We start from the raw sequence: 26,088 nt of genomic DNA on the forward strand, positions 1-26,088 counted from the left end.
ACTTGCTAATGGGGTTTAAAAGTTCTGAAAAGTTTTAGATTAGAAAGAAACGGAGACAAGAAAACTAATTAAAAGACAATATTACTATTCTAGGAGAAAGATTACATTCTAGAAGTTGACTAGAGAGTGAAGAAGAAGAAACTTGGGAATAGGTGACCCACTTCCATATTTTTACTGATAAGAAGTAGGGAAGACATTGATATTAGAAGCTTAAGTGGATTAGAAGCAATATAAAGGGTAAAGTAAATTTTGCCGAGGGATGGTCTTATTTCTTTCACATACACAGAACAAAAGTAACAACTGGATAATTTTTTTATATAGTTGGAGCATAAGTAAGAAATATATATACACACAGAGCTAGGCATGCTGGCGCAAAACTGTAATCCCAGTAACTTGGGAGACTGAGACAGGAGAATTGCAAGTTCTAGGCCAGCCTCAGCAACTTAGGGAGACCCTGTCTCAAAATGAAAAATAAAAAGGACTAGGGGATGTGGCTCTGTGGTGAAGTATCCCTGCGTTAAATCTCCAATATCAAATAACATCCCCCAACACACCCACACACATAAAAGGGGATGGAGGAGAGAGAGGAGGGAGAGGGAAGGAAGAAGGGAGAGAGCGGGAAGAAGAGGGGAATGGGGAGATGAGTGGGGATGGGGAGCCAGAGATATAAAAGAACTTTGTTCCTAGGAAATTGGCAATCAATATATGGCCCTAAAATAGTCAAAGCTGTTCATGGCTTGATATTTAGTATGATGCTATCAACATTCTGAGTTCTAGTGAACCTATAGTAAAAAGAAACTGTATGTTAGATAAATTACATGTAAAAAGTCAGCAGAAACAAAGCTCTCAATGTGATGATACATGCATAGAACATTGTTCTTAGTCTCAGGAATTAGTGGAAATGGAAGCTCCAAAATGACTGTGTAATAATTTATTAGCCCAGAAGGTAATACATAATGGTTGGCTGACACACAAATTCATTTTATGGGAAAACTGAAACTGAGAAAAAAAAAAAAAACAAAAAAACGAGTAGTATAGTCAAAATTTAAGAGTGAAAGAAAAAAACTTCAGAAACACAAGCAATCATATTCAAGGTAGTTTTCTCTTTCTTACTGAATAAAGACATTAAATAACTTCTTTATAAGCTGCCCCAAAATAATATTTGCAGATATTTTAAGACAAGGAATAATGAAATAAAACAAATCAAAGGAGAAAAAAAATTCTGTAAAAAACTAATACTTACTTTAAAACTTCTGTATAGCCCTTAGCGGCAGCAACATGAAGCGCTGTACCTCCAGATTTTGCATGCCGTACATCATTTATATGACCACTATTTAACCATTGCCTTGCATCTCTAAGCATTATTCTTTCTTCCTCTTTTCGAGCTGCTTCTATATCAACCCCTGATAAAATAAAAATTATTCTTAATAAAAATGTTCTATTTCTATGCTTAAAAGCAGAATCCAAAATATTTAAAGTTTAAATGAAAACCAAAAGTGAAATCATATTTCTGAAAAATGAGCTGCTTAAAATATGTTAAATAAAGGAATATGGAAATACTATAGATAACTTACTAGCCTTCTCTACTGATTAGTGCTTGCCCCACAATATTATTTTGGTTTTCTCTTTGCTTTTTCTGATTACTCCTTTTGGTTTTAAAAGTTTGAACATTTTCTAAGATAATCTTTGGGTTTAAAAAAAAAAAAAAGACAAGTTTTTTATAAACAATTAAATTCTCAAATTTATGCCTCCTGTTTTGACCAGTTCTCTAAACTCTAGTATACCTACTAGGTAAAAACGTTTACTAAAGACTTTAAATTGGCTTGAGCTTGGAGGTCTTGTCTTCACCTAAGAACTTATAAGATGTTAAACTTGTTTTCTTTTACATAGTACATTCTTCATACCATTAGAATTATTTTTATAATTTTAGTAAGTTACATAGATGTTCATTCATTTAAGAACAGTTATAAGCACTGTGTTAAATTGAGGTGATAGAAGTGTGAAGAATACAAAACTGAACAGGACTCTCTCTGACCTTAAAAACTTTCACATCTTGGAAAAAAAATTAAATTAGTCAAGATAACTCTGAAATTCCTGAACGATCTTCTGTTGTTGATCTCATGTTTAATGGTTCAAGTGCTGGCTATCTAATAAGTAACACACTGCAATGTATTTATAATCTGTCTTATAAAACTATGAGCTTACAGAAGTAAGGATACTGCCTCTTTACCTTATAAACCCACTATCTGGGCAGAATAGTTGAAAAAAAGTAAAAGGTCAGTAAATATTTACTAAGTGAATGATGAATGAAAAAAGAAATGAATAAAAAGTGGGTAACATACACTTTTTAATCTTCTCAACTAACATCTCTCCCATAATCCATATGCATATGTATCCAACTATCTGGTAAGGATTTTTCTATCCATCTACCCATTCCTCCAATACATACTGAGCGCCTACTATATGTCAGGTACTTTATTAGAAGTGAACTTGTCATATGGCAAAAGATACGCCTATGAAGAAAAATAAGGGTAAAAAAGGTAATTAGAAGGGGCTATTATTTTATGTAAACTAGGCAAGAATGGTATCTTTGCTAAGATGATATTACAACAGAGAGAAAGTGAGTGACGACCACTCTATTATCTGGAAGAACATTTCAGGCAGAGAAAAGGAAGTACTAGTAGTCTCTGAGGTGGCAGCCTGCTTAGAATGTTCCTCATATACAGACGGTTATCTATGGAGTACTAAGGACAATGAATAGAGTGATACAATCTGAGTTAATTTAAGAGGATCACTTGTGCTGAATAGTTAAGATATGAAATTGAGATATCAATTTGGAGGCCATTGCAACAATCTAAGCAAGTGGTGAAGGTAACATGAACTAGGGTGGGAGCAGTGAAGACAAGTGAATTGGTTAGATTCTGAATTCTTCAAGGCATAGCAAAAGAATTTGCTGTTGGATGTAGATATTAATTTGGATATAGGAGAAAAAAAGAAGGAGAAGCTCAGTCAGGTATTTGGTCTGAGTAACTGGAAAAATTAAACTTTCAAATTTCATAAGTGTGAAGGTTGAGAAGTATAACAAAAATCTAGTCAAAGAAATTAAGTATTCAGTTGGATATCTGAGCCCGCAGAACAGAACAATATAGTAAAAGAATAATATATTAGGATAATATGCCACTGGCCTCTTAAACTCAAAACTAAAATCTTAACTTGATTTTCCTAACTACTCTGCTTTCTGCTTATCTTATATTTCTTATACTAGGCGCCACCATGTACTCAGCAACCTGGGGGCCATTTGAATGCCTCCCTTTATCTTATTCTCAATCTCTAGTTAATTAGTTAAAAGATTTTGAACTGCCATCTCCTAGACTGTGCTCTAGATGGCTCTTGTCATTATCTCACTTCACTTCTTACATCTCACATTTTACTCCCACAAACCTTTACTTAGCTTCAGTTGTTCCCAATTCATTCCCCTCACTGCTGCCAGACCAAAAAAAAAAAAAAACACTTCCCTACATAAAGTTTCACAATGGCTGCTCACTTCTTATGAGACATAGCTCAAGTATAGCAGATAAAGCCTTTTATGACTTGGTCTTAATGCATTTTTAACTTCATTTTCAGTCTTCTTTCAACATCACTCCATTTTCTACCAATCCATATCTCCACATAGGTTACTAAGCACATCCTCTGTGCTATTAGGTAGGCTATTATCCTTTACCTGAATCACAGCCTTATTTTCCTTGCTTAGGATATTACCAAGCTTTTTCAAGACAACTGAACTCGTTCAATACTTAACAAAGTATTGAAAAGCATATGATAATTCAAAAATATTTTTAAAACTCCAAAGTTATGCCTGTTTAAATTAGAGACCATAATATCTCACTACCACATTTGAAAGAAACTTACAATAAGACTTTCCAAATAGACTTATAAACACAACTATATATACTAGTCATACATAATGAACACCTATTTTAACTTTTGTAAAAATGTCACTGCTATTAGAATATAGCTACTTTACCCATCAAAAATTTCCTACCAGAAGATAATCAGTAGACTTTAAGATGCCTGCTAATGTTAACCATATTGTAAAGTTATAACGATACAATAACAATATTTTTAGTAAATGGTTTCTTAGATTCTTACTCTTTATTCTTTTGCTATGTCTGTTACAACATTACCTCTTTATTATCTCTATTATTTTTACTAACTTAAACACTGTGACTTACTGCTTTTGCAGTTTCCTCTACTTATATTCATCTAACTTTACGCTATCTTTATCTAATTACAAAGAAATCACTTCCTTTGGCCTCCAAATCGTGTGTGTGTGTGTGTGTGTGTGCGCGTGTGCACGTGTGTATATCTCTGTGTGTTCATAAACATATATATAAAACAATTCAAGTTTAAAACTAAATTATGGGCTTGGGGTTGTGGCTCAGTGGTAAAGCACTTGCTTATCATGTGTGGGTTCAATTCTCAGCACCACATATAAATAAATGAATAAAATAAAGGTCTATCAACATCTAAAAATATTTTTTAAAAAGCTAAATTATATATAAAGGGATACTCTACATGTTGAGGAAAATTAGAAAAGTCTTTCCCTTGTTCTTCAAAAAAATATTTTAAAAATATGAGGGTTAGGGCTGTAGCTCAGTGGAAGAGTGCTTGCCTAGCACATGCAAGGCACTGGGTTTGATCCTTAGCACCACATAAAAATAAATAAATAAAATAAACGCATGCTGTTCATCTACAATAAAAAAAGTTTAAAAAAAAATATGATTGGGGGTGATGGTACATACTTATAATTTAAAGCTCAGGAGGATGAGGCAAGAGGATCACAATTTCAAAGCCAGACTCGGCAACTTTGCAAACTTAGGGAAACCCTGTCTCAAAATTTAAAAAGGGCTGGGGATGTGGCTCAGTGGTTAAGTGTCCCTGAGTTCAATTCCTGGGATTAAAAAAAAAACCAAAAAACAAAAAACAACAACAAAAAAACAAAAACAAACAACAACAAAAAAACAGGAAAAGATGATTGAAAAAGAGACCTGCTCATTTCATCAAAAAACTTAAAAAGAAAACAAAAATACACTGTACTACATATTAACACTTGTTTTCTAATTTCAGTAGAAAGTCATTAGTTCTCTGGATATTAATATGATGCACTTGAATCTCTTGAACTACCATTTATAAGTTATATTATCTTGAGCAAGACACAACCTGGGCTATGCTTTGGGTTTCTCATTTGGGGGTGATATCTGTATCTTCCCCACTAGGTTGTTCTAAAATATTACATATGTAAAGTGTTTAGATCAGGAGTAAACACTAGGTATTGATTATTATTACCAGTTTTAAAACTCTTATGATTCTTCTCTTGTCTTGCCGTATGGTTTAATAGAGAAAACATTTATGCATTTAACTGGTCCTTGACTCACCAACTATAATTGTGGCAAGGGTTTAAAAATAAAAAAATTGAAGGGAAAACTACATATGATATGCTATAATAAAGTGATTAGACTAACAACTGTTGGTATTATTTAAAAGTAGTGAGTATTACACTAAAATGAAGCCAAATCTCTCAGGTAATAAAAATTAAATTGGAATTTGTTTACTTAAGAATCAAAAATGGATTTTTTAAAAAAAAATTTTAGTTGTAGATGAACACAATATCTTTATTTATTCATCATTGTTTTCATGTGGTGCTGAGGATCAAACCCAGGGCCTCACATGTGAAAGGCAAATGCTCTATCACTGAGCTATAGTCACAGCCCAAAAAATGGATTTTTTACCCTAGCTAAATAAGGAAAATCACATTAAAATATAAATCAAAACAATTTTCAGTTTCTGTTCAGTCTTTACTACTTTCAAAGGCAATGTACTTAATCATAACTAGTTACTGATCAAATATACAATAACAGCCAAAAGAATGATTAAAAAACTAAAAAATATTCTATCACTCTGATAACAAGATAATTTGAGAAATTTTACTATTACTAGAGATATATTTACTGTGCTTTCCATAATTATTAAAATCTATTAAAGATCCCTTTATACTTTTGTTTCTTTAAAACTATTATGTTATATAAATTCATGCATTCCTATTATATGTATAAAATGAACATCATCAAATGTTTTTTACAGTGGGACAAGAGTTTTGGCTCAATATATCTGTCACACTGCTTGGAACAGAACAATAGAACTGTCACTCAGGCAAATCACTAGCCCTCAAATTTCTCACCTGTAAAATGGGGATAACAGCATAAATCTAACAGAATCTGCTGTGAGGATAATATCTGACAATGCATACAAAGCCTTTCGATCAATGCCTGCACATAAGCATTTACTCTCGTTTTTTATTTCCAGCATCACCTCACCTACTAGTTCTCAGAATTTCTCCTCATCTACTGTTCTAGATTTACACTTCCCATCTTGACATCTCCCATGTTCCAATAATGCACCAAACACCGTCATTTAGATGTCCTTTAGCTACTGAAAACTAAATATGTCTCCAAACTCGTATTCCCTAATTCTGTTTCTGCCTTCCATTTTCCCACATTAGCACATGTAATCATTAGTTCTCAGGAAACACCAGTGAGCTGGTCTTAATTCCTCCTTCAACTCCACATTCATTTCTTCATAACACTGTTAGAATTTTCCAAAGAGTTCCTAAAGAGAGTCCTGCTCTTTTCCATCTCAAATGCACTAGGTTTGGGCTCTTATCTTTCACTGACTAATTCAAGAGCCTTCTTCAAGGAATATGCACCACAATATACCTTTCATTCTATTTCATCCTTCAAATTGCCATCAGCTTTTATTACTGAAAACCAAATCCAATCAGATTAATTTCCTCCGGAAATATCTTTGTTGAATCTATCCAATGTCTACAAATGTCCTTAACCATCTGTTCCAGTCTATCTTTTTAGGCCTCACCTCCTATTAATCCCATCCAAACTTTCTATCTCCATTCCAGTTGTAATGAATTCTCTACATTATGCTATGTATCCAAGTCCATCTGATATATCTTTTCCGTCCAACAGCTTTCTTCTTTGCCAAACAAACTGTCTCCAAATGTCATCACTCTGAAACTGTCCTTGACTATTGCAGTTAGTCATAGCTTTTTCTGGTCTCCTACATTATGTTTCTATATATTTTAGCACATAGCACACCATATTCTGAAGCTCTCTAAATATCTGCCACTTCCACTAGACTGTGAAATCCTTAAGAACAGAGACTATCTTATTCTTTGTTAATACTCAGCTCTTAGAACATTTACTAGCACGATTGATCAACACTGAATGAATCATTATAATTAAAATTGACCCTACTTAGTTATGTAACAGCTTCCTTTATATACAAGGAAGCCAGGCAAAAAGTTTTTAGTACAACTTTATGGCATTTGTAATTCATAATAACTGTTAACTGTATCAGACAAACAGCAACATAAAAAAGATTGACCACTTTTGAATTATAATTGTTTGACAGGAATTATTGGCTTTCTGAGTATTCATTGGGGCAATATGGGCAGATACTTTCTAGATACTTTCTAGTGATACTTTCTAGATTGTGATGATTTAATACCTCTCTCTTCTTTTAGTTTCAATTCTAGAAAATCCCTTGACTCTGAAATGTTCATCAACAATATGGCTCTTAAAAGCTCTTCTGTGTGCTTATCTAGGCTCCGGTTTATAACACTTTTCTGAAGCATACTATTTGTCCTGGGTTCTAGAAACCTTCCATCAGTTTTTATAATGCCCCAATTCTACTTCAGTTATTTAAATATTTTCTCGCTTTAGTACCTAATTTTTTTTTTCAGCAAATCAGAAGATAATATAAATTTTCCCAATCCAAGGAATTAAAATATCTTTTCAAGGGACTTGCCTAATTTCTATTCTTTTCTAATCTTTAGCATCTATTTCCTGATGAACCATACTTTGATAGAAGTTAACCCTCTCAATGAATATCCCATATTTTTTCTTTATTGTTTAGCAGTAGTAAAGCTCAGTTTTGATAATACTTGTTTGATCACAGTCTAAATATACTGAAATATAGTGGAAATCACCACATACAGTAATTTTATATGTACACATATATTTAAAAAAATTTTAAAGGTAGCTCAGCATAGTGGCACATGCCTGTAATCCCACTAGCTCTGGAGGCTGAGGTAGGAGGATCCGAACTTCAAAGCCAGCCTCAGCAAAAGCAAGGCACTAAGACAACTCAGTGAGACCCTGTCTCAAAATAAAATATGAAATAGGGCTGGGGATGTAGCTCAGTGGTCAAGTGCCCCTAAGGTTCAATCCCTGGTTCCCCTCAACAAAAGATAAATTGTTTTAAGGTCTCAGTCAGTGGAATTGCAGTTATTAATAATTTCCTAACTATTTAACTTCTCACCTTGCCTTCCTATAATCTATTTCCAAGACAACAGAGATCCTTTTAAAAAGTAAATGAGATCACATTAGTACTTTGCCCCAGAGTCCTCCAAATGACTCACAAGACCTTATGTCATATTACTACTTCTGTAACCTCATCTCCTAGCCATCTCTTGCTTGGCTCTGCCTGCTCCATACATGCTAGTTAGCGTACTTGGTGTTTCTCTGAATGTATCAGGTATCATCTCATTTTAAAATTCTTGCTTTATCTATCTGGAATATTCTGCCCAGGTCCACAGGATGCATACAGACCTCAGTTTAAATGACGCTTCTTGACCTACAGAGGCCTTCTGGACCATTGCATTTAAATTTGCAACGTGTCACACACATTCTATATACTTTTTATTCCCTCTGTCTGCTTTAATTCACTCTTGAACACCTATTTCCATATAATTTCATGCCCTCTTTTTGCTTTTGATACTTCTTTCAATTTCAAAAAATATTAAAAAAAAAAGAAAACTAAGAATCATTCGTTTAAATAGAATCATACTGTAAATACTGTTTGGTAAACTGATGATATGCTCGTCCTTAATGTCAACAAACACTTTTATAGGAAAAGTAAAGTATCCTATTCTTTCTAAAACAGTTTAAGCATTTTTTTCTCATCAAGATTCTTTTTAATATTACCTTGACGATTAACTTCATTTTGAAGTAGCTCTTCCATTGCTTCCTCCTCTGCAATATCTAAAGGTGTATCTCCTTCACTGTTGACAGCACCAACATGTGCTCCCTGACCAATCAAAAACCTGTAAAATAAAGGCAAAAACAGTTAAGCAAAGATGATACTGAAATAAAATTAAATGTATCAAATGAAGAAAGTTCATGTTAGTGCATTAGCAGAGAGCAAGGATAAAAAGTATACTGATTACTTAGATTAAGATAATTACCATAGAATTTTTTTAAAAAACTCATTTTCTTTAATTTCCTATAACGTACACCCTGCTATAGTAGTACAAAAATGTTAATTTTTAATAATAATTAGAAAATCTTCCACAGGATCATCTTATACTGCCTCCGCTCAGACTTTTCACTATCTCTATATGTACTGATTTTCATATGGGGTCCATAAGTAGAATTCAGAAGGTTCATAAAAAAATCCAATAAATCCAATAAATATTGTTCATTATTCTGAAGTTCAGAGTAGTTATTATCACTAGATCACTTTAGTGTTTTATTGAGGCAGCAGATACATAACTATACCACAAATGTCATTTTTCTAGCGTTTTGATAAATTAATTCCAATATAATTGGCTTTCACTGTACTTTGTATTTTATTTTATGCAACTAACACACAATTCTAAGAAGAGTCCTCAAACTTTCTGAAGGTTATTAATTCCTTTTAATAACACCTATGTCAAGTGCACATCTCCCAGAATCATTAAGCTTTATTTATATCAATTCCAAACTTAGAACTACTTAAGGATCCAAATTAAACCATGTTTTGGGTATTCCTGATTTTTTTTCCATATATAAAGAATGGGTCTTTTCTTTATATCCCTAACCAATTCGATTCTTTATTTTATATTATTTTATTTTTACAAACTATATATTTTCAATAGTTAAACAACAATCACAAGTCCACTGAGAGAGAGTTGGGGAGGGCTCTGTTTTACCTCTTTCTACTATCATGTTTACTTCCCAGAGATAAACACTATCAACAGTATAATAAAAGTCCTTCCAGTACCTTTGCTATGGAAATATATGTGTGCAAAACACACATGGTCATTTCCATGGAACAAAAATTAATGAGATTATCTAAATGAACCATAATGCAAGTCTTCCCTCTCTATAGGTGAAAACTATTCCACAGTATGGCTTGATCATACTTTCATTTAATACCACCCACACTTAAAGAACAGGATCTTAAATAGACACTTGACAGTATAAGTTCATAAAAATGTTCTCAAGACAGTAGAGATGACATACCTTGTTATTACCTTAATTTCTATTTCCCAATTACACACAAGGCTGAAAATATCTGGGTAATATTTACTGGCATGTATATTTCTCATTTTATAAACTGCTTATTTACATCTTTTGCCAGTATTTCTAATGTGTTCATTAATTTGACAAATATTTATACTGTCCAGTATGCTACATGCCAGGAATATAATAGTAAGCAAAAAACAAATATGGACTTTCCCCTCAAAATGATTAATATTTAGTAAGAGAGTTAATGTAAAGTTGTGGCAAATACTATGACAGAGAATTATGTGGCATCTGGGAGTATGCATACGTATCTGCAATGCTTATGAGTAGAAGTGTTTCTCGGGTTTCATATTTTAGAATATTTGCATATAGATAATGAGATATTCACAGGATGGGACACAAGTCTAAACAAAATATTCATTCATGTTTCATATACACCTTACCTTATACCCATAGCCTGAAGGTAATTTTATATGATATTTTTATTGTGTCTGCATTTTGACTGTGATCTGTCATAATAAGTCAGGTATGGAATTTTCCACCTGTGGCATCGTGTCAGAGCTCAAAAAGTTTCAGATTTGGAGTATTTTGGATTTTGGATTTTCAGATTAAAAATGCTCAACCTGTATGTAACAGGAAAAATTGATTTAGTGAAATCAGGAAAAGCTTATCTGACAAAAGTGTAGGTACTAATAAAAACAGAATAGAGGAACAAAATGATCTAGGTAAGAAGAATAGAAACTACCAAAGCTCTGTGACATGAAGTGTGTGCACTTGGGGACCCATGTTATTTTCCTGAGAGTAACTGAAGGTATGGATCAACCTCTCTGTTTATTGTACACAACTAATACACAGAGAGGAATGAAAGAATACACATACACCATATGGTTAACAGTGGTTGTCTTTAAGAGGCAGATTAGGAAAGATTTGTATCAGTTGCTAAGATTATATTTTGTTATTCAGGTTTTCTGTAATAAATTTATTCTATAAATGTGAATCAGTCTACAAAAAGTTACCATATCATTTTGTAACATGGCATTTTTACACTTAATATACTGTAAACATTTTTATGATCTACACGGGACTTCTACTAACCCAGGTTATACTTAAATTGGGGCAAAATTTTGTTTTCAGTTTTAAAAAATGTTAAACTAAAACAGAACATTTCCTTAAATAATACAAATAAATAAATGAGGAAGCAGTAAAATAAGATCTGAGTGGAATAAGAAACTGTGCTATGTTCACGATAATATGTAATTATTACGCTAGGCAAAATTCCAATTAAACAATTAGGGATAGTTATATAAAAATACTTCTCTAGGTAGTAAAAATCAGTCAAAGGTCATAAAAACTGAGAATAAAAGGAGTATCTCAGAGTAGGTGCAGTGTTTGAAGCAGAGGAAGCTACATAAACCACAGCTTCAAGGGAATATCAGGTCAAAGTCAACAGCAAAATCAAAATTTATGCAAACAGGAAGATGTTAAGTGAAACTAAAAAGTGAATTTCTAAAACTGCTGGCAAGAAGCAAGGCTGGGAACACATCCTGAGTCAAAAGCACAGGTAAGTATGCATTCCTGCATGCATGCATTCAATTCAAAACCTCTTCTAGAACTATCATTTACAAATTTAAGTATTAGAAAAGACTTACTTTTAAAAAAATAAATGAAATACCATTGCGTTCATTCTCATCTACCATGATAATCTTCAAAAGCCATTCAAAAGTTGGTCAGGTAAAGAAAAGCAGAAACCTTTATATTCGGCAGATTTTGAATTTAGTTCCCAGCTCTGAGTCCTGATACTTGTGTGACAACCATGAACTTAAACATTTGAAGCTGAATTTATAAAAAAACAAAACAAACGAACAAAACTTATAGGACTATGTAAATTTAAATGAATTAAGGGTATAACTAAAATACTGTTACACTATGCAAAATAACCACATTAAGAAAGCAATGTTTAAAATAATGGGAAATAATTAGTTTATACAAAATATAGACTACCTGGAATACCAGAGATTCACTTTGAGGGACCCTTAAAATAGATGGCTGGAGTTCTTTCAGAACAACAAAAACTGGGTAACAGAAGCAGTCTGTGCAACTGCTAGTTAGGAAAAATGTGAGATACTTCTTTTAAGGAAACTAAAAAAATCGCACTCAGAGTTTGCAAAGGAGCCTCAATCTGAAACGTCAGAAGACTGAGCTGTTCTCAGATGGACAAATCTACTGAGTGCTTCAGGATAAAGAAAATCAGACTTGTATTTTCCCAACAACGATGACCATCTCCTTATACAATACAAAAGAGGCCAACGCAGGAGATGCCAACAAGTGCAGGATAAAATTCTTAACAAACTGCAGAACTGAAAAGCTGGTAAACTGCAAGAGCAAGACTTTTATACTAGTCGAACAATTCTGATTTGATAAATGATTTTAGATAATTATGACACGAACCAAATGAAATTGTTTTACAAAACTATTTGAATATTTGAAAAATCTAACAAAGGGTGTAAATTGTTAGCAAAGACACCAGATGCAACTTGGATATGGTACACTGAATTTAGAAGACAACTTTCGATGGTCTCTATTATCCTCTGAATTTTGTCAAAAACTAAACCAGAGATGAAATTATTTAAGAAAGAGAAGTATTTCATTTTTTAAAATTTGATATTTTAATAAAAACTCTGATTTGTAGCTGGGTGGTAGAATGCCTGCCTAGCATGTATGAGGTCCTGGGTTTGATCCCTAGCACTAAGAAAAGGAAAAAAGAAAAGGCCGGGGAGGGGGAGGATCTAATGAAAACAGTGAAAAAAGAGAAAATAACTTCATTATTAAAAGCTAAGATTTATTTTCTTTATACTGTAGGAAAACTAGTATTAAGTTATTTTAACTTAAGAATCAGAACATCAGCAAAATAGGACTATATTTGTTTCTTGAAAATCCAAATGAATTATTCAAAGTCACTCTGGGAGGAAGAAATTTTGAAACCTAAGCACCATAAACTTTTCAAAGATGCGTGAAGAGAACACAGTTACACTATTATCTTCAGAAATAAATGCTATTTTCTTTGCAAATCTCCAGGCAACAAACATCACAAAACATACGTAAATAATCTTGTGTCTTTAATGTGAATGTTCTTTCACATTTCATTCTGGATTTTCTTTTTTTTGGTACTGGGGATTGAACTTGGGCACTTGACCACTGAGCCACATCCCCAGCCCTATTCTGTATGATATTAAGAGACATGGTCTCACTGAGTTGCTTAGTGCCTGGCTTTTGCTGAGGCTTGGCTTTGGGAATTCATGATCCTCCTGCCTCAGCCTCCTGAGCCGCTGGGATTACAGATGAGCACCACCTTTTGGATTTTTTACACCACAATGAAAAACAGGAACAATTAAACAATTTGTCCTTGAAAACAAAATTCCTGCAGATCAAATTAAAATTTTATTTTTGAGAAAAGCCAGAAGTCTGAGCTTCCCAAATGGTCTTCCTCCACTGCCACTGCAGGTAGAGGAAGGGCTTGTTAACTATCTTAACAGGATGAAAGCCCTGACTGTGTACCTGACCTAATGTGACACCATTGCAATAGGAGCTTTGTGGCACTTCATTATATCCTGGTGAGTGTTTTTCTTGCACCTAGTGGGAAAAGTAGGGGAAAGAGCATATCTATTCTATCTTATTGGAAGCTCTTTGTCACAGTTTTAGTTGTTAAGAAACAGAACAATTTTATAACATTCCAATTTTAACCTGTTTTTAGATATTCCAATTTATTTAAAAAAATCCTATGATAAAAATGATATATTTTTGAATACAAATAATGTTATTAGTCCAATCTACTGATAACCTGCCAAATACTCTGCTCAATTTCTGATACCTTAAAATCATGGTTCCATAATTATGTCATAATTAGTTATGTCAATACTAAAGACAAGCTAATACTTCTGAAAAAAATTAGTCAACTTTTTAAACTGGGTACCTAGACTCATTCAGAAAAACTTTATGAAGTGAGCAAGTATTTAAATTATTCTTTTCATAAAGCAGTATTCAAGACTCTGTCTTTAGCATTACCTATTTCTCTTGATTCCTCCCCAGAGCAGATCTAATTTCTCTGTTCACCTACCAACTTTTAAAAATGAGTATCTGTTAAAGATCACTTATATGTAATACTATCTTACCTTATTACTGAAGTTTTCAATTCTCAGAGGCAAAAATCCTATTTATCTTTTAATAATTCTAGTATAAACATTTCCTCCACATCTTAGTATTACTGAAATATTCTAAAATAAATGGATCTTAAAAGTCAATGATGTCTTACAATCAGGTGGGAGACATGATATGTCTATCACTACCACGCACATATGACACCATTCGCAGTTAATTCATATTGTTTTCATCTCAGGTACCCAAGTTCAAGGCCAGCTGGGCAACTTATCAAGACCTTGTCTCAGAAGAAAAAATAAAAAAGGTTAAAGTGGTAGAACGCCTGTAGGTCAATTTCCAGTACCAAAAAATAAATTTAAAAAGCACTACCTGCTATTTAAGATGTCTTCCTAGGTTTTGTCTGAATACTTCTTGTTGACATTTTCTGTTATGATCAAGAAAACACCAAAATCAAACCTTACAGAATATATCAATGCCTTAGAAGAAAACCCCAAAACAGTAATAGAATACTGTATCAACAATACTCTAAAATACAGAATAATACTTTATGAAAAAAAAAACTTATGGGATAAAAATTAAAACTGCATAGAAATTTAATGTTTAACATTTTAACCTGGTAATTGACATACTATGTTACAATAATGGCATCTTAGATTTGATGAAATCCATTATGTACATTTTTTGGGGGGGTACTGGGGCCACTGAACCCATGGGCACTTAAACACTGAGTCACATCCCCAGTCCTTTTTATATTTTATTTAGAGAAAGGGTCTTGCTGAGTTGAGGCTGGCTTTGAACTTGGGATCCTTCTGCCTCAGTCTCCCAAGCCACTGGGATTACAGGCATGTACCCACCAAAACTGGCCAGTGTGTACATTTAAATGCATCCAAAAATGCTCCTGGCTTTTTATTACGTTTTTCCCACTGGTATCACAAATTCAACCAATCTAAATCTACTTTTAACTGTATTGCTTCCTCTTCTGCTTTCCCTAATCCTGCTCTTTAGATTCCTTAATAAGTTAGTTTAACAGCATCATTTTCCTAATTACAAAGGACAAAAAGGGAGGTAAGCATATGATAGTGGCTAAAAGTACAGATTTGAAAAGTTAGACTACTCTGGTTCAAATCCTAACATTGCCACTTACTGAATATAATTTGTCTGTATGACTCAGTTTTCTAATCCATAAAGTAACACTTAACCCCTCATCTAAACTCAAATTTAAAAACTGTTCATATTTCCAAAAAATAATATTATAGATTAAGTTGCACCATCACCAGATCTTGAGGTAGCATTCCATAATCAAACAAACCAATATTTCTGTAAAAAAAAAAAATTTACAATTTTATAGGGTAACTCAAGAACACAAATAGCCTCACATCAGTTCAGGTCATAATTTGTTGGTCATTGAGCCTACCCCAAACTTGTGATTTATTTTTTCAATCTTCTGAGTTTTAGGAGTTTGGAACTGTGCATAGTTACTATGGCGTAGTATCAAGTACATGCCCATGTGAACATTAGGATGACTAGAAGTATATTAAAGGACTTAGAGAAGTGAAAAAGCACATAGTAAGCACTTGGTATCATTACCACCACCGACTTCGATTTTTCTGTTTGACTTATACCTGAATTCAGTGAAACATGAAAAGCTTCTTAATTTTATTCTTCAAATTTCTTTATGATTTCTACTTCTGATCTCATTGACACTGTTTTGGTTCTCATGTTCCACTTTTCTAAGCTATCAAGGAGAGTCTTCCAAAAAATAGACCCAAAGTCATCACTTCCTTAAAAATGTATTACCACTGAAGGACAAATTCAGCATGGCATGAAAATCCCTGCATGCCCTATTTGCTATTCTATGTTCCATTAAAGTCTCCTCCCTGAAAAAATTAAGGCCCCCAAACAAGCCCCTTTTATTCACTGAAATCTGGATCAGTATTTGCTTGGTTAACCAAAAATCTGATTAAAATAGGGAATCATACAACATAATACATGTGTGTAAATAATATTTACTTCGTCACAAAAGACATAGTGTGTAAGTTTATCCACACTTTAGTGAAGGGCAGACCTTTTCTTTGGATGTCTCTACTGACTATAAATTCATGTTGCCTTTCTTATATAAACCGTATCCATGAAGCTTTATCTAAGACTTCAAAGCATCTCTAAAGTGAACCATAAACTTGAAGTTAACAAGCAATGCAATCTTAATTTTTTTTCTTTCAATCTCTTAAGTTGTCTCAACCACATCTAATTAAACAGCAATTATACTTTCAGTCTTTCCAAAGTATGCAACTTGGTTATCATAGCAAAAGTTTGTTTTCTGTATGTTTCATTAGTTTGGGGTTATCCAATTAAATTATATAATGTTATCAGGCAAGATGAAAACTTTTGGTAGGTTTGCAACCCTACTAATGGAAAAAGAAGTGAGTGCTCTTATTAGAAGTAACCTATTTGCTGCAGAGTTATCAGTTAATTGGTTTACACACACACACACACACACAGGCAAATATAAGTTCATATAGTGAAGGCCAGTTAAAGGGCTTTATCACTTATTTTCATTCATCTATACCATGACTTTCCTCAGGCAATTAGCTCCCAACTCCCAGAGGCAAAAACTCTGCTTATCACAGATAATGTCACTCCCTCTAAACTTTCTCTTTAATTGCCCTAAACAAAATTAATCACTTCTTCTTTGTGTTTGTGATATATCTGCCAGTCTAGTTATTGTATCAAGTATCAATTTAAATATGGCAAATGACTACTTCGTTCTCCCCTGCTCCTCTTATCTAGACAAGTTTGCTTTAAAATTTAAAAAAAAGTTGATTGTTTTCTTTGCTACATAATTCAGGGAAACCGAAAGTACACATTTTCACTAAAAAAGTGGTGACCAAAAATTATTAAAAAATTACAATTAATTCAGCTAACATTCACTCTATATAGCTATGTGCCATGTATTTTAACAAGTATCTTATCACAATATCTCATTTAATAAGTCATAAGAACAAGTATTAATATATTAATGAGGAAAGAGGCTCGAGAAGCTAGTAATCTGCCCAAAATTAATAGCAATCCCTTTACAGAATTAACAGTTAAACATAGTTGTCTCATTCCTGAGCCTCAGTTCTTAACAATTACAATGTTTCATGTAGGATGATACTTTCCTTCAAATTTCAATTTTGAAAAGCATCAAAAACATTACTGAATTTCAGATGGAGGAATCAGCAGGTGCAAAAACCATGAAGCCAGATACCTAGTTTGTTTAAAGGCTCAGGAAGGGGACCAGCGTGGAGGCAGGTGTGAATTTAGAGAAGAGGAGAATGTGGAGCAAAAATCAAATAGGTGACTGAGAGAAAACCATAACCTTGTAGGCCATAAGAACTCTGGTTTCTACCCTGAACATAGTATAAATCCATTGGAAGGCTTTGAATAAAACTGTGTGCATCTAATTTTATTTTAAAAGAACTGTTCTAACTGCTGTGGAAAAAAAAAAAAAAAAAAAAGATGAAGGGAAGATGACAGTTATGCTTAGGATCAGTTATAAAAATTCCAGTGACAACAGTGCCCAGATTCAGGAAGAAACAAAAGAGAGGCGAAGAAAAATAAGACACTGAACATATTTTGAAGGTTAAGCCAATCTTGAGGATCCTGCTGGATATTTATGTGATGAAGGTTATAATGAAGAAAGCCAATTCATAAAGAATCCACCACAAATATTTTAAAGTTACCATATCCTTAAATAACTTAGTTTTAATGATCAAGTGACAAATCTAATCAAGTTTTTTCTATGCTATCAAAAAAACCATGAAAATGTCACTGAATGTAATCCTGTAAACTAAGAAATTTTCAACAGCAGTATTAAAATTAATCCAAATATGAATAAAAATGTATTACATGTACTAATTAATATTTTATTTAATACTTATGAAACCATATAATGCTAGTTTAATACAGAGCTAATTTTGTTCCTATATTAGAAAATTTTATGCCAATACTAAAGTCACTAAAGATAAAAGCATTCCTTAAATATTCATAGTGGAAGGTTAAAAGAAGAAATGTGGTAAACTAAAACAAAGATTATCAATAACTAAAATGTAACTAAATAATTTGTTTTCTTATTAAAATATAAAGTGTTTACAATTTGCAAGAGTACAAAACAAAAACAGGGGTGTGTGGGGGGAACTCCAAGACTAAAAACTGTAGTCATTCAATTAAACAACATTTATTGGTTAACTGAGATGGACAGGCTAAATTATAACAAGATAAAAGACAACAAAGTGTAACACATGAAAACAATAATGAGTATCTCTATTGTCCAGTATATGGTGATCTCCTGAAAAGACCAAGTTAAAAGAGCAAAGTAGAGAAATAAGTGTGATATTCTATCACTTATCTACAAAGGGGAGTACTATTTATTTTAAATAATACTACTTTAAAAAGCAAAATGTAATAAAATATTTAATTCTTTAAAATGGGTGACTATAAGGTATGGGAAGAAACAGGGTGGTAGATCTGCTATTGATACTGGAACCTGGTATTTTACATAAATCATAAAACAAAATTAATTTTAAAAACTAAAAGAATTAAAACTAAACAATGAACCCACTGGAATATCTATGTAATAAAAGATAACTATTTCAAATGAAATCAACACATAAACAAAACCTCATAATGCTTTTAATAATCATATTATTGTTAGTGATGGTGATGGTATACTGTTTAATATATGTATAACATACAATAAAGCAAATTAGAAATTATGTATTATTTTAACCCTATAGTTTCTGGCAATGAAGGGAGGGAGAAAGGAAATAACTAGAAACAATGACCAATCCTTAGCACTCTTAGCACCCATTACAAAGAACAGAGCTCCTAGGAGAACTGCATAATCCAGACCTTGGAGAGGAATGTAAAAGATGAATCTGGAACATCTTATAATAACAGACAGTAAGGAAGCTTTTAAAGACCACTTTATCTGGTCATGTCCCAATGACATACAAGCCAACCTGAAGAGACTCTTAATGACCTAAGATTGTACAATTTGCTCTCACTAAGCATAAACAGAAAGGATCGAAACACATCAAATACGTCCCGATGCAGGACTCATAATGTTACTTAAATTGAAGAAAAAAAAAATTAGTCCCTGCTGAAGGGATGGTAGGTAGTAAGCCAACTCATTATTTAAAAAATTAGCACATATAGGGAACATATAGTCCATTTTTCCCATTAAAAACTGTACAGGGGTAACACCAAATAGTAGACATAAAAAGTTTCTTTTGTGAAAAATTATAGATAACAAACTAAAAAAGAATGAAAAGTAAAATGTTGCCACTGTATAACTCCTACAAATTCATGTAATTTTTTTCCTTAATCAGACGACTTGGTTCTTAATGCTTTGAACATAGTAATTTAAGTTTATAATTCAGTTTACTTATGGCTAGACAGCTGTAAGTAACTGACAGAGACTGGAGCAATAAATTGTATACACAGCTGGGCATGATGGTGCATGTCTACAATCCCAGTGACTGGGAAGGCCGAAGCAGGATCAAATTTGACTGCTTGTAGATCTTCTTCTGTGAAGTGTCTGTTCATTTCCTTAGCCCATTTGTTGATTGGGTTACTTGTATTCTTTAACCACATGATTTTAAAAACACGTTAAATGAAGTAATAATTAATAATCCTAAGCATGAAAAACTCAAGACGGCATTAAAACAACACATGCTGAGCACAACATCAGACTCCCTAAAATAATCTTATTTATTTGTCCTCCATTCAACAACCTCTACTTTTAGTTTTCTCTAATACTTCAACCATTTTTTTTTAAGGAGTAGGGAGGGCTTGACATGAGAAGCTCCAAGTCTTTTATTTACTTGCATTCTCTTTGGCTACAGATATAAATTGTTTACTGTGTAGAACTAAAACTGCAACCTCAAGTTTTCTGTTCTACTATCTCCAGTAGAAGTAAAAAATATTCTAACCATCTCCAAATTCTCAGAGTGAACTGATCTGGGCTTGTTCAGGTCAACAGGAATTAATTAAAACTATAGAAAACATGTTACAGATGCAGAATCAGATAAGATGGAGAATAAAATTGACTAAATTATATTATTATATTGTATGCTTGTACAAATATGCAACAATGAATCCCAACATTACATATAATTATAATGCACCAATAAAAAACTATACAAAAGCAAAAACAAAAATTAGACAAAAATATCGCAAAGGTTCAAAGGTTTCCTGGAAGAAGTGGTTCTTATTGCCTTTTGAGAGCTTGGTAGCTACTCAAGTAATGCAAAAAGGCAAATAAACCATTATGAGGAAAGATGCTGATATTTAAACCAACAGTGAATGTTACAGAACTTAGAAGTAGTCTAGTACTGACAGAATTTTAAAAAACATGAAGTGGAATGTAATAAGAGAAATAAGAACCGGGAAGAAGCTGGGTCATTGCCATTTTATAAAGAATCTTAAATCAGAGAGAGCCCAAAGTTAGTGAATGACACAACCAGGATCTGCATCCAATTTAACCATAAACCATTTCACTTAACAAAGTGACCACATTCCCTCCTTTTTGTAGGTCATACCTGGTTTATAACTAATGTCTTTATGTCATTATTAATACAGCTTTCTATCATTCCTATAAATGCTCATCTGGGAAATATCTTCTTCCTCTCTCTTCAGTCACTTTCTATGCCTAAGAAAAATAGTTCCCTTAACTCCTTTCATTCATTAGTGGAATTAATTGCTGACAGAGACTATACTGATATAAATAAGTGGACATCTGAAAGAACTACCATCATCTTAACAAATAATCCAATATATACTAGAATTAAATTGTCTTTTAATTTTTAAAAAGTCATTTTTTTAAAAAAGATGGCAGAGAGAACAAAAAGGAAAATTCATTATTCTTCTAACTTTAAAGATTCAAAGAAACTATGGACTCAGAACACTTCCATTACACCACAATCATAAACTAAAATTGCCTATGGAAAGTTAGTTGAATTCTAGCCACCCTGTCCAAAACAGGTCATTTTTGTTTGCACAAATTGTGAAGTACATACTCTAGTATTCTGTCCTTCAAAAAATTAATAGTTACCCTGATAATATTAAGAAGCTGCAACAAATTGCTTACCCTTCCTCATTCTCATAAATTCATTGGCATGTAATATGCCAGGCATTTGCTTTTTCTGACTAGGACATGGGCAAATGATTAGGCCCAGAGATGTTCCTTAAGGGGAAGGTTTCCTTCCTTGATAAACATAGAATGTGGAGGAAGATATTTTCTATTCTGTCCTGATTCATTTTTAATTTTGTTCTGGATGTGGAAGTTCAAAAACATAATTCTGGAGTTGTGGCAATCATCCTGAGACCAACAGGAAACAAGGCCAAGTTTCTATCTGGGAAATTAAGAAAATAAAAAAATTAAAAATCACCCAGAAAAACCTTAATAAGCCCTTAGTGATATCAGTGAAGAGTTTAATAAACTTAAAAGTCCATCCTCTAAATGTATCATCCTTTAAATGTACTATCCTATACCACAAATGTCCTTATTCTTCAGGTCACTTAAAATTGGGTATTCTTTTACTTGAAAGTAAAAGCATCCCAAATGACCTAATGGGTTTAGTACACAATTAAGTCCATGAGTCTATGCAAGGATATTACTCAAGGTAACTATTATGACCTTCTCAAACTCTAAAAAGGAAAAAAGACTTTAAAAAGGAAACAAGGATTAAACATCTGAAGAAAGAAGTTGAATTTTCATTTTCCTAGAGGAAATAAAAAAGTTAATGGTCAAAAGTTAATACATAGTATTTCCTATGTGACAGATACTACATTTCATGGATTACTTCAGGCAAGCCTCACAACAATCCCAGGAAATATTATTCCCATTTTATAATAGAGAAAAAACTGAAGTTCAAAAAAGTTAAACAATATGCCAAGATCACATTCCTCCACAGTGGTTGAAGAAGCATATATAATCTGTATCAACTTACTTAAGCCTGCCTAAGTTTTGAGTATAATAGAAGAAAAATGGCTCAATTATTTTATCATTTTTTCTATGAAGAAGAGATTTAAATTGTCTGGTAAGCATGAAAAATACAGCCAGGAGGTAAAGAACTTGGGAATCATGATTGTAATTTTGAACAAATAGTGTTTTGCAATGGTAAAAAGACTTTCTTAGTGTTTAAAAAAGAAATCAATGCTCACAGGGAAGAAACAAATTACCAAAAGCAGTGTAGAGAGTGGCAAAGTCAGTAATGAACTTAGAACTAGTAGCGCACTTTCCATTTCACTGTATACTGTTTTCCCTTAAAATGAATGTATCCTATCTCCAATATACATAAAGGAAAAAAAAAAAAAAAGCAAAATCTGTAAGACATAAAACTGTAAAGTCTTACTAAAAAAGATGTATAATAGTCCCCAGCTATCTGTGATTTTACTTCCCACAGTTTCAGTTACCTTCATTCAACCATGGTCTGAAAATGTTAATATTTGTCTTGACTCTTTGAAGAAAGAGAGAACTTATTCACACAATTTTTATTATAGTACACTGTTCTATTTTACCAGTATATTTTTATGACGTATTTTATTATTAGTTATTGTTGTTGTGCCTGTAGCATAAATTAAACTTCATCACAGATATGTATACGAAAAAAAAAAAAAAAAAAAAAACAGTATATATAGGGTTTGGTGTTATCTGTGGTTTCAAGAACCCACTGGAGTCTTGGAATAGTATCCCTTAGCGATAAGCTGTGACGACTTACTATACAGAGCAGAACTTCCATTCATTTATTTATTGTAAGCTTTGACATATGAACAAAGAGACAATAAAACTATTTATGGTATAGGTACATAGTAAAAAGAGAAAATAATATAATGAAAAGAATTTTCAAGATACCTATTCTACCATGCATGCTCAATGTTTAGAAGAATTAAGATTTTCTTGGTATCAACATGTTAAAGGCAGCTGAGAATACAATGATTATTTCTCATTAAATGTTCTAAAAAAACATACTTTTAGAGAATCATCTTAAGAAAAACTAAGCAAGCTGACTAACTGGAGGACCATTACCACGTTATTCCTATAGCAGAATAAGTGAGAATTTTTGTTGATTTTTCTTAACAATTCATGATTATATACACATGGACTAAGACTGCTAAAATATTAAACTTCAATCATTTGACAGTATTATACCTATACTCAAAAGAAAAGATGTGGATAGAGAATGCGTATAATTATTGATATTAATACAAAATACCAAAGGGAAAGACAACAAGAAGACAAGAAGATCTAACACTGAGAAACTCAATATTTAGATTCCCAAAAACTACTTATTCTTTGTCCTGGGAATAATAATTTTCATGAGTTAAGTTAATATAAGTGTTTACTCATTAATCATTAACCATGATTTCTAAAAATTTCACATTTTAAAAATACTATTAGGATAAAATTAAAACATAGAACTGGCTTACTCTGCAATATCAAGATATCCACAGGAAGCAGCTGCATGTAGTGGTATCCAGCCTTCGTTATCAGGTTGATTGATATTTGCTCCATTTTCTACCAGAAACTTCACCATATCAACATTGTCATCAATGCAAGCCTAAAAACAAAATTGAAAACATGACTAGAAAAAAATGTGAATCAACACTCCAAACAAAACATCAATAAAATTCCCTTTATAGATTTTATGATATAAATACTCTATATATTAATCTGTAGCTATCTTCTTATATAGCCAGCAAACCAAACAATGATACTAACTAAACTATAAGAGTCCTTTCTTAGACACACATAACACTATGGTATGTAACCACTCTTTATGGTAACCCATTTAGGAAAACAAAAACATACTAAAATTAAAACAATCAAAATTTTACAATTATAAAAAAATTTCCTTTATAGCAATGGTTCCAAAAATACAATTCACTGTGGGTTGGAAGGTCCAAGAACCTTTCAGGAAGTGAACAAGATCAAAACTATTTTCAAAATAACTTTTCACTTTGTAGATGTGCACTTGAGGGTGCAAAAGCAGTAGTGGTAAAACTGCGTGTGTCTTAGCAAAAAGCAACAAAACCACCTCTATTAAGAGTTATTGTATTGACCACTACACACTCACTTTTTTTCTAAGTTCTTTTTACTTATGAATGTCCTTGACAAAGTTATGAAAACTATAAATTTTATTAACTCTATACCTTTGAACACATCTATTTAATATTCTATGGAAAAAGATGGGAAGTGTTCATTAAAGTACTTTTCTTAGGGAAAAGCACTTGTACAAATGAGTTGCAAGCCGAACAGTCATATTTGCAGAGAATATTGTTTTCACTTAAATGAGAAACTGAGTCTACCTTTGATCTCACAGATATTTTATTGAATATGAACAAAATGAGCCTATAACTTCAAGAAAAGCAACTGACACCATATACAACATGCAATAATATGTTACCAATAAGAAATTCAAGTACAAGAGAAAATGAATGAGCCACTTTAATTTTAAAATGCTATTAATGTAACATAAGAAATTACTGTTATTTTTAAATGAATTAATATTTTAAATCCTTAGCTTTAATTAGTAATACTGTAAATAATAATACATATAAACTACAGAAAACAAAAACTCATTGGGATCCTCAGTAATCCTTAAGATTCACCCAGGGCCTCACGCATGATAATAAAGAGGTCCTGAGATGAAAAAAAATCACTAGGCTCCAGCCATAGTGCACCTTTCTATTCCTTTGACCAGGTATATCAGGGCTTTTGTACTTGCTGTTCTTTCTGTCAGGAATTCTCTGCTCCAAACACAGACATGCTGATTCTTTTCATTGCACAAGTCTTGATGTAGGTATTTCTTCCTCAAAAAGGACCTTATGAACACTCTTTCAAAAAGTAATTTCTTTTATTCTATCACATTATCAGTAATAACAATACCCACACACTGTCAGGCACCTATCATCCGCCATTCGCCTGCCTCTCGCCTGGCGATCGCCTGCTTTACACCTATCCATCACCCAACAAACGAGGTCCACCTACCGATCGTCCAACAACAATCAGCAAACAGATCACCGACCGCCAGTGGAGCACCAGCTGCCTGTTGTTGCCTGGAAGTTCACTGTTACAGTACCTGCAGGTTTGATTACACGTGGCTGCCACCATTTTGAGACAACAGCAGGCCCCATAGGATCCCTGGCCAGACTGACCGAGCCCCGTCTCCAGGAGCCCTCAGCCCCACCAATCACTCCTGCCTCTAGGACCCTCACATTGACTGACTGACTGCTCACTGCCACCAGGACCCCCAGATCAACCAACTGCGCCCTATGACCAGGACCCTGAACTGACTGCACCCGGCCTCCAGGATCCCACAACCACACCAAACACACCCAAACTCCAGGACCCCTGCCTGACCAACCGCACCCCGCCTCCAGGACTTTCAAGTGACCACATCCACACCCTGAACTGCAGCTCCCCATTTACCAACACATTTGGAAGCCAGAGCGGACATTTTGGATAATCCTGGAAGCTGGAGCTATGATCTTTAGGTGGGGCAAATCCCATCCGGAGACGCCTGCTGGAGAC

The 26,088-nt window shown here is 33.1% G+C and overlaps 1 protein-coding gene across 9 annotated transcripts in view; it reads right to left on the minus strand.

Annotated features, from left to right (window-relative positions):
- The window catches only part of PPP1R12A (protein phosphatase 1 regulatory subunit 12A), a 139,143-nt gene that overhangs the window by 58,332 nt on the left and 54,723 nt on the right, over positions 1 to 26,088 (minus strand). For all 9 annotated transcript variants that reach the window (XM_079141173.1, XM_079141178.1, XM_079141174.1 and 6 more), the window contains exons 2-4: positions 23,985 to 24,115; positions 9,057 to 9,175; positions 1,244 to 1,403 (exon numbers count right to left, since the gene is read on the minus strand). In XM_079141173.1, coding sequence (XP_078997299.1) covers positions 1,244 to 1,403; positions 9,057 to 9,175; positions 23,985 to 24,115 — 410 coding nt within the window. The remainder of the gene's footprint in view (positions 1 to 1,243; positions 1,404 to 9,056; positions 9,176 to 23,984; positions 24,116 to 26,088) is intronic.

Source organism: Sciurus vulgaris, assembly GCF_902686455.1.
Source record: "Sciurus vulgaris genome assembly, chromosome: 5".
NCBI classification, from domain to species: Eukaryota; Metazoa; Chordata; class Mammalia; order Rodentia; family Sciuridae; genus Sciurus; species Sciurus vulgaris.